Source organism: Melospiza georgiana, chromosome 17 (genome assembly GCF_028018845.1).
Source record: "Melospiza georgiana isolate bMelGeo1 chromosome 17, bMelGeo1.pri, whole genome shotgun sequence".
Taxonomy (NCBI): domain Eukaryota; kingdom Metazoa; phylum Chordata; class Aves; order Passeriformes; family Passerellidae; genus Melospiza; species Melospiza georgiana.
Window position 1 is genome coordinate 1,399,244 of NC_080446.1, and position 10,033 is coordinate 1,409,276.

Sequence of the window (10,033 nt, forward strand, 5' to 3'; positions counted from 1 at the left end):
GGTGGGATATCCAGATTGTCCCTTCCCTTGGGAGCCAGGGCTGTGCTGGGTGGGCAGCACTGGAACACTGAGCTTTGTTCCTGGGCCCAGCACTTACCAGGGGAGCTTGGGGATCTCCAGGCAGCAGGAACAAAAATCCATCCCAGTATTTGGTCCTGGAAAGAGCCAGCCTGCTCCAGAGCTCTGAGGCCGTGGCAGACCTCAGGGAGGGAGGGATGGGATTTATTTACCATGTGCTCAGAAGCAGGAGAGCTCTACAGGAGACACTTGTTCTGAATTACCAGGCTCCCTCCTGGGATGGTTCTGCTGATAACATGAAGAATGTATTAAGTGAACATCAGAGATTAAAACAATCTGCTGCTGCCAGCTCCAAACCACGCAGACCATTACTGTCACACACAGAAATCAAGCCAGAATATTGGAAGGGAAAATAGAAAAGAAATCACCCCCGTGTCAGCCTCGCTTCTCAGCTGGTTTTTCTCAGGGTCCAGGAAGAAGCCTCCAGATTGTTCACATGATGCAATCAGCCACACCAGGCTGGAGCAGCAGCACTAAGCTCTGCCTATACACTCACACCATTTCCTTATCTTTCCTGTTTATCTCTGAGGCCCAGCACCAAGGTGAGTCTCTACAATACGACAGATCTACTGGTTTCCTACTCAAGAAGGTTCTCGAGGCTTCCTGAGCAGCTGCAGTGCAGATAACAGAGCTGTGCCATCTTCAGGGTGGCTCTGGACTGGGGTGGACACTCCTGGCCAAGGGAAGCACAGCTAAACTGCACTGCAAACCTGCAGCTTTGCCAAAATCCCTCGGGTGTTATCATTCCTGTAGTGCTCGACACCTGTACAGGGTGAAATTCATTACCAGGGAGAAAAATATTATCAATTTTACATGAATTGTGAGGTTAGGTTTTGGCCACAGATCTGCTTCTCGCAGAAAACTTTGGGCATTTTTTTATCTGCAGCTTTTTCTCTTAAGTGAGACTTTTACAGCTGAGCTTTCCCAATGTCTTAAAAAGCTGAATTTTGCAATGTTTTTACAGGGAAGTGTTAAAGAGGAAATCTCATCCAGGAGCCAGAGCACACTCCAGAGCTTCCCTGGGCCTCTGGCACCACCTATGGATGACAAGGAACACTGGGAGCTGAGGAAAGCCTGCCTGCAGAGTTCACCTCCACCACTGAGGATGGGCAAATTCACTGCTTTCAGTCTGTGCTACCTGTGCACGGGCAACTGCATAGTTCAAAATACAGCTCGGGAGTCTTTCATCAGAGAAATGTCCATAATAAATAATATAAATATAGTTAATAAATAAGAATTAATAATTCATTATTAATTAGTAATATTTACTCCACAAACTGATTAATTTGCTTAAACTACAAACTGATTAATTTGTTTAATTATATCAAGAAAATAAATTATAGTTAATAAATTAATAGATATATTATTTAAATATAATAATAAATTACCATCTCCTTGTGATCCAACCTGAATTTCTGCTGGAGTGAAAAACCTTGGATTAGAAGATTTAAAAAAAAAATTAAATTAATGTGAAAAGAAGACCCAAACTGTAACACACCTTTACCACCCATGCAACTCCCAAGAGGCAGCATCAAAATAAAAACAAAGGGGAAGTAGTGTTTATAAAAAATATATTTCCCGTTGTTTTGCTCTTTAACCCACAGGCACTCTGACAGCCATCACCACGCCAGAGTGGATCCGTGTTGCTGCTAACAGAGTTAGTTACTACTGACAGAGGGACAAATTCTTTTACTTTCTGAAAACAATCACCTGCTCTCTGCACCAGCATCTCAAGTGCCAGGGGCTACTGATTCTACAGATACTGAGGAGCAGCCCTTGGGATTTCACCTGGGCTGGAGCAGCAGTGAGGTTCCTCAGAGCCCAGCCAGGAGCACTGAATGCACACAGAGCCAGAACCGAGACCTCAGTCCAGCAAACTCCACAAGGGCTCAGGTTATTGTCTTTTCATCTGTGCATCAAACAACAAGGCTGCTCTGGAGGTAATTCAGCACAAGGAGAGGATTTCTTCTTCAGGCAGCACAGTACAGGAGCCATACCCGGGGGTGTCACTGCTGGGGGACACTGGCAGCAGCTGCTTCCCAAGGAGCAGGGCCTCTGACTGCAGCAGAGGCACAGAAATACAGAAATACAAACAAACCCTCCTCCTCCTCCTCCTCACACACGAGATGCTTCAGTGTACAGACAAACACAGCGTGGAAGGTATTTGGCTCTGCAGGACAAATCCTGTGTTCAGTCTCTCAGCACTGCCCCAGGAGAGAGCAGTGCCCAGAGCAGCCCTGTGCCCGGAGCAGCCCCTGAGTCCAGAACAGCCTCTGAGTCCAGAACAGCCCCCAAGCCCAGAGCAGCCCCTGAGTCCAGAACACCCCCGTGCCCAGAGCAGCCCCTAATCAGGGATGGAGTCTGCGGGACACAGCAGGGCTGTGTGAGCCCCGCTCTGGATGATGGAGTAGCTCTGCTTGGGGCCCTCAGAGTGGGATGAGGACGAGAAGATGGGGGGAGGAGGAGCAGCCGTGGACACGGTGATGCTCTGCCCACCATCACTGACCACGGTCACCTCCGCTGCCCCGTCCTGGATGAGGGCGTTGAGCCCCTCCAGGTCGGAGCAGCTGATGCCGGAGCCGGCGATGAAGGCCTGGCCGGCAGGGGGCTCATGGCCGGGGGCGGCCCCGGGGAGCAGGGCCTGGTGCAGGGCGGTGCCCTCGCCCTGCTCGTGGGCGGTCAGCAGCACGGCCGGCTCTGCCCCCGGGCCCGTGTCCCCTGTGCTCCCTGTGGCCGGGGCCAGCACGCTGACCTGGCCCAGCAGCTGCAGGCGGCCCCCGCCCAGCACCTCCTCCTGGCCCGCGCCCAGCAGCCCCGGCGGCACCACGTTCACCGAGGCCGCCTGCACGATGCTGTTGGCCTGGGGAGGCACCTGGTGGCCCACGATGATCTTGACTCTGCCCTCGTTGTACGGGGCCACCTGAGCGGCCTGAAGCGGCACCTGGAGGTGGCTGACGGTGATGGGGGCGCCGGGCTGGCGGCCGGGATCCATCTGGAGCTGCAGCACGGCCAGCTCGCCGTTCTTGGAGCCACTGTACAGGCTGTGCTGCTTCTTGTGGCTGCGCAGGGAGTCCTCCCGCACGAAGGACGCGTCGCACAGGTCGCACTTAAAGGCCTTCTTGGCGTCCAGCTTGGCGACCTGCCTGGAGCCGCCCTGCTTTGGCCTCTCCCCTTCCTTCTTGTCCGGCGAGCGCTTGCCGCCCTTGGCCCTGTCGCCGTGGGCCTTGCGGACGTGGGTGGTGAGGTTGCTGCGCTGCTTGGTGTCGAAGCTGCACAGGTCGCACTTGAAGGGCCGCTCCTTGCCGTGGATGCGCTCGTGCACCTTGAGGGCCGCCTTGGAGGAGCACGAGTAGCTGCACTCGGAGCACTTGACGGGCTGCTCGGGCTGGTGGCTGCGGATGTGGTGCCGCAGGCTGGTCTTGTTGCCGCACTGGAAGTCGCACTCGGGGCACTTGAGGGTGTTCTCCGTGCTGTGCTTGATGCGCATGTGGGATTTCAGGTTGCCCTTCATGGCGCAGCGCACCTCGCAGAACTCGCACTTGTAGGGCTTCTCCCCCGAGTGCACCCGCAGGTGCCGCTTCAGGTCCGAGTTGATCTTGAACTTGGCGGGGCACAGCTGGCACTGGAAAGGGGCATCTCCTGCCAATGGGAGGCACGGGTTACACAGGGGACTGCAGGAGCCACTGCTGAGATGGAGTCCCTACTCTCAACATGTTCTCAAAGTCAAGAGAAATTTCATGACACAGGAGCATCACCTGGTCTGGCACACTCGGATCTAAACCCATTATTTTGCATTTTCTGTATCTGCAGGCTGGCGTCACTATGTCCATGACCACGTTAAGGTGGAGCTCTGCTAATCCCTAATCAATTCCAGTGAGGCTGTTCTAAGGCCATTAAAAAAGAATCCAAAGCATACTTAGCAACCTAACTAAATAACTACTCCCTTTTCTTTCTTAAATCTAAAAATACAGTTCTCTGAATTTTTCACCAAAGGATAAAGTCCTTAGGTAGGTATTATTTTGAACAAGTGGAAGAATTGTGTTTTTAGGTTCTAAGACACTTTTGGTGAAAGGAGGAAAAAGAAAGTGTATTTAGTTCAAGAAACATTTATCCTCTTTAATAATCAAACTGCAAATGGCTGATTTATTTTAGAAGTTAATATTTTATAGAGTTTGTGAGAGCTGTATAATTTTGCATAATTTGCTTATCCAGCTACATATGTCATAGGCTTAGCTGCATATTTTTCAAATCGAGTTGTGGCCTACTGTGCTAATCCATGTATCTGTTTAATAATTGAGATACATGGTGTACTATCTGTATTAAACAGACTTTATTAATGAAGATGCACTGTTTGTTCATCTAGTTTATTTTACAGCCTCAGCTGCACACTCAGCCACTGAATTTTTATCTGCTTTGCTGATGAAGGCACAGTTCATATTTCAATGACTTAATTTTCATATACAGGGTAGCACAGTATATATGAAAAAGAATATAACAAAAAATTCTGTTTGTTTAAAGAGTGGCCTACTCTGTATTTCTTTACATTTCTGCCCATCCCTAACTGACACTGCCAGGATTTAGATAAAAATTTGTTTCTGACCACAGAATTACTAATTCTAAGAGTAGTTTCACAGGAAGCTGATGTTTAGTGATTAGTTCAACAAGTGAAGATGATCTCGCTCTGAGCAATGGGCACTACACTCACATTCTAGAGTATTATTAATTTAATTCCAATAAGAAATATATTCTACATACCGGTCTTACTTTTCTCCTAAAATTGGGTGTGTGCATGACAGCTTTGAAAAAAAGATAAATTTTGGAAAAATAGAAGAAGCAACAAAACTAAAGCTTGAGTTTTAGCATAATTCCATTGCTTAAGATGCAACAGACTGAAATGCCAAAAAGAAAGGTTAGTCTAAAATCCCTTCCCAGCAACTGGAATATTGAATGGCACAGAAACCTAATTCTGCTGGAAATACCAGAGAGCCATGAGCATTCCCAGGTGCTCACTCAGGGCTCACCTGCCTAGGTTAGAAGGGCACAACCTCACCTTTGTGCGAGCGCAGGTGCACGAGGAGCTGGCTGGAGCTGTGAGGACAGGTCTGGAACTTGTAGGGGCACTCACTGGGAACTCAGATAATCCCTTTTGGACACCTATACATGACTTAAAATCATCTCTGTGATCCTCTGACCCTTCCAGAGCAGAAGCCCACTTGTGTGCGAGCGTAGGTGCACGGTGAGCTGGCTGGAGTTGCAGCTGGCACAGGGGCAGATCTGGCACTTGAAGGGGCACTCATTGGGAACTCAAATCATCCCTTTTGAGGATCTGGACACCTATACATGAGTTAAAATCATCTCCATGACCTTCCAACCCCTAGTGCCATGGCTATGAGCAAAGCCCCACCTGTGTGCGAGCGCAGGTGCACGGTGAGCTGGCTGGAGTTGCAGCTGGCACAGGGGCAGATCTGGCACTTGAAGGGGCACTCATTGGGAACTCAAATCATCCCTGTTGGATATCTGAACACCTATACATGACTTAAAATCACCTCCACGACCCTCCAACCCTTAGTGTCATGGATATGAGCAAAGCCCCACCTGTGTGCGAGCGCAGGTGCACGGTGAGCTGGCTGGAGTTGCGGCTGGCGTAGGGGCAGATCTGGCACTTGAAGGGGCGCTCGTTGGAGTGGATGCGCTGGTGCTTGTTGAGGCTGCTGCTGTCGGCCGCCGCGTACTCGCAGTGCTTGCACTTGTAGGGCTTCACGCCCGTGTGCGAGCGCATGTGCATCTTCAGCTTGTCCTTGCGGCTGAAGCACTTGCTGCACACCTCGCACTTGTGGGGCTTGTCTCCTGCAAGAGCAGCACTCACACTCAGCCCTGGGCACGGGAGGGCGCGTGGTAAAGCAGAAAGCACAGACTGACCACGAAAAGGACTCGTTTGTAGGGTGTAGCTGCAACAAACAGCAAGGCCTTCGGAGCCTTCGCCCTTTGCAGCTCTGAAACTGGGAGCTAAAATCATGGAACTGCTTTAATATAAAGAGCAAAGCAGTGTGCACTCCCACCACACTGCATCCTGATAAACTCATGGAGTGCACCCAGAAGTTAAACTGTGCCTCAAATCAACCTCCAGTGTTCTCAGCTGTGCCTGACAGGGCATGTCCCCAACAGGCAGTTCCTTAGGCACAGGCCAGGACAATGCTAGAAAGTACAGACATGTCTACATGCCGTTTATAGAGACATTACTTCATAGGAAAATGGCTTTTGTAAAAAGCTGAAAGGAGGAAACCAACCCAAAAGCAAATATAGGAACACAAACCTGTGTGCGTTCGCCGATGACGTTCCAGATCCTTCATACCATAGGAAGTCTTGAACTGGCACCCTGAAAACAGGAGGACAAAGATCATTAAATTCAAGGAAAATCTAGCAAATAATAAAAGTACATTACCATATTCTGGATGTGTTTATTTTCAACAGCATTTTCTTTAAAATTCACTGTTAACAGAAAGTTAATACCTCATCTTGTTTACTCATATCTGCTTAAAACAGTGACCAGCCCACCCGTGAACTTGGGTTTTCTAACGCTTCCCCTCAGAGGCAGCTCACTCCAGAACTGCTGCAGGTATCCAACCTCCTGTGTGCCACTAGAGGAAAGCTCTCCACACTCAAATGGTGCAATCCCATCTCACCTGGGTACAGGCAGCTGAGTTTCTTCAGGGGCAGGGAGGAGGAGGAAGATTTCTTGGACCTTGCTTTTGGTGGTGTGGAGACGACAGCAGCAGCTGGAGGCTCCGTGCTCTCGCTGGGCAGGTAGGTTTGGTAGCCATGCTCAAAAACAAACTCTGGGGCAGAAACTAAACACACAAAAAACTTCATGAGAGAGCATTAACTTCTCTAATCAGATTAAAAAAAAATCTAATTATTGCCTAGTTTAATGAATTCTCTTTTCTGTTTTTTTTTTTTTTTTTTTTTTCCAGCAACATTCCTGTTTCTGGGTTGCTCTTTACCTGGGGGAGGAGGAAAGGAAAAAGATTTTTCTCTTCCAAATACCAAATAAAGATATATTTGTTTTTCAACTCTGTCTGTGTTACAGCCCAAATGAGAAAAAAATATCACTATTTATATGGCAAATGTTGTCAAAAGGCATCACACAAATTATTTTTGTAATTGTTAAAAAAGTTCAGCCTCTTTCAACTCTACTGTTTTTAGCTGTTACTCACAAGAATAACAGGTGGAAATATCTCAGCCAAAGTAACAGCTTTTAAATCAATTAACCAACACTATAGCCCAAAAGGGCAAATGGATAGAACTGTCCTCATTTTAAAGATGAGTAAATATGAAGCAGAAAAATGACTCACCCAAAAGCTACACTGAGTTGAGGGATTATAATACAAAAATTCCTGGAAGTGGGCCCTGAATTCAGTTTGTTTCACTGCTCTTCCAGATTCCCTGCCTTAACCTGTCTATCCAAATTAGAGTCAAATAATTTGGGGTTTAGCAAGGTCCCACACCAAAATAAAACAAAACTATATATAGAAGGGCAAACCTTCACACACGGAACAAGATCCTAATTTTATTTAAATGTCTCCAGGATCAGGACCTCACTTGAATCTTCACAGGCAGAAATTTTGAGTAATATTTTTCCTGCCAATTAGTTGAGGGAGCAATGTTAGGGAATGCAGTGTTCTCACATAAAAAGGCCTGGATGGGTGCCTGACAGCAATTCTGTGTGTGTTTTCCATCTAGAGCACTCTTAAAAAAATAAAATGCATAGTAATTTCAGTATTTTTCATAAGTATCGACAATTCTAATTAATTTGCACAAGCTGGTTCCACAACACAATAGACTTGAGCAATTCTCTGAGAGAACTTGTACCTCAATTAGCAAATTAAGCAACTATTGTTAGAAGAAACCCAAGAAAGCAGCACAGCACTATTTAATTTCCTTAGTTACGTGACAGCTGATGTGAAAACTGTTATTTCGGCTGGGTGATGGGGACACAGGGACAGAGGGCTGGCACCTGGCAGGTGGTGCCTGCGATGGTTGGATACCTGTGAAGGTTTGTGCCTCTATGATGGCTGGGTAGCTGTGAAGGTTTGGGTACCTGTGAAAGTTTGGGGGTACTTCTGATGGCTTGGGAGTACCTGTGAAGGTCTGGAGGTACCTGTGCAGGCTTGGGTACCTGTAATGGTTTTGGTACCTGTGCAGGGTTGGGCACCTTTGACGGTTTGGGGGTGCCTGTGACAGTTTGTGCACCTGTGAAGCTTTGGGTACCTGTGATGGTTGGGTACCGGTGCAGATTTGAGTACCTGTGATGGTTTGGGGGTACCTGCGTAGGGTTGGGAGTACCTATGATGGTTTGTGCACCTGTGAAGCTTTGATACCTGTGATGGTTTGGGGGTGCCTGGGGAGCTTTGGGTACCTGTGATGGTTTGTGTCTCGGAGGCGATGGTCCTGCTGCTGCTCTGAGCCTGTGTGCTGGGCACGGTCTCCTCGGACACGAACTGGACGGTGCTGGTGGCGCCGGCCGTGGCACTGGTGAGCTGGCAGCCGCTCTGCTTGTGCCCCACGAAGGCGTCCAGGTTGTTGAACTGCTGCTTGCAGATGCCGCAGATGTGGATGTCGGGGGTCAGCTCCACCAGCACCGTGGTGCTGCCGGGGACTGCGGGGACACGGCGCGGTCAGCTCGGCCCGGGGGCGGTGATGGGTGACACCGCTCCGGGTGCCACAGGGACATCCCGCTGCCCACGGGCCCCGAGCTGAGGGCACCCCGGGCGGGGAATGCAGCCCCAGGGAGCTCGGGGTCCCGCGGGGCATGCCAGCGGCTGCGGCACCGCCGCACGGAGCGCTCCGGGGACACACGGACACGCCCAGCGAGCGGGGACAATCCCCCCGGACATACGGACAGCACTCCGTGAGCACGGATCGGTGCCCGGGACACACGGACATCACCACGCAGTGCCCATGGAGCGCGGACAATCCACGTGGGCAATCCTCCAGGATCCACGGATCACTGCCCCGTACCCATGGAGCATCCATCCCCGAGATCCACGGACCACCGTCCGGGTCGCACAGACCATCACCCAGGAGCCGTGGACCCCCGCTCGGGCCGCACTGACCCCCCTGACCCCCGCTCCGGCCCCGCTGCCCCCGGTCCCGCCCGCCCGGCGCTCACGCAGATTCCCGGGTTCCCCCCCCCGCCCCCCAGCCATGTTCCCGGGCTCCGCTCCCGCCCGTTTCATGCGCTACTCAGGTTTCGGGGCCCGGGCAGGCCCCGGCTCCCCCGCGCTGGCGCGGCGCGGGCCCCGGAGCGCGCATGGCGCAGCACTTACACTGCACGGGGCCGGGGAAGACGGGCGCCGCCCCCGCCCCGCCGCGGTTCATGGCGGCCCCGCCGCCGCCTCCTGCGCGGGCCGAGCCCGCCGGCACCGGCACCGCTCCCCCAGCTCGGCCGCCCGGCGCCGGCGGATGTGCGGGAACCGAGCATGCTCAGTGGCGGCCGCGAGGCTGCGGCGGTGCCGGCTGTCAGCGGCCCGGGCAGGCAGGGCCGGGAGGCAACGGAGCGGCGGCGGTGAACCCAGAGCCGTGCCCAGTCTGCAGCCTGAACACAGAGCCGTGCCCGGCACCAGCCTGAACCCAGAACTGTGCCCAGCCCCAGCCTGAACCCCGAGCCGTGCCCAAATCCCGGAGCCGTGCCCGGCACCAGCCTGAACCCAGAACTGTGCCCAGCCCCAGCCTGAACCCCGAGCCGTGCCCAAATCCCGGAGCCGTGCCCGGCACCAGCCTGAACCCAGAACTGTGCCCAAACCCCAGAGCTGTGCCCAGCCCCAGCCTGAACCCCGAGCCGTGCCCGGTCCCAGCCTGAACCCAGTGCTGTGCCCACATCCCCAGCCAGAACCCAGAACCGTGCCCAAACCCCAGAACTGTGCCCGGTCCCAGCCTGAACCCAGTGCTGTGCCCA

At 51.9% G+C, this 10,033-nt stretch overlaps 1 protein-coding gene across 1 annotated transcript; it reads right to left on the bottom strand.

The window, feature by feature from the left end:
- Positions 1-2,379: 2,379 nt before the first annotated feature.
- Positions 2,380-9,457, bottom strand: ZFP64 (ZFP64 zinc finger protein). The gene is made up of 6 exons (XM_058036303.1): positions 9,405-9,457; positions 8,495-8,734; positions 6,762-6,926; positions 6,392-6,454; positions 5,674-5,925; positions 2,380-3,717 (listed from the first exon to the last, which is right to left on the bottom strand). The coding sequence occupies exons 1-6, from the start codon at positions 9,454-9,456 to the stop codon at positions 2,423-2,425; spliced, it is 2,067 nt and encodes a 688-aa protein (XP_057892286.1). The 5' UTR covers position 9,457; the 3' UTR covers positions 2,380-2,422.
- Between the last annotated feature and the right edge of the window lie 576 nt (positions 9,458-10,033).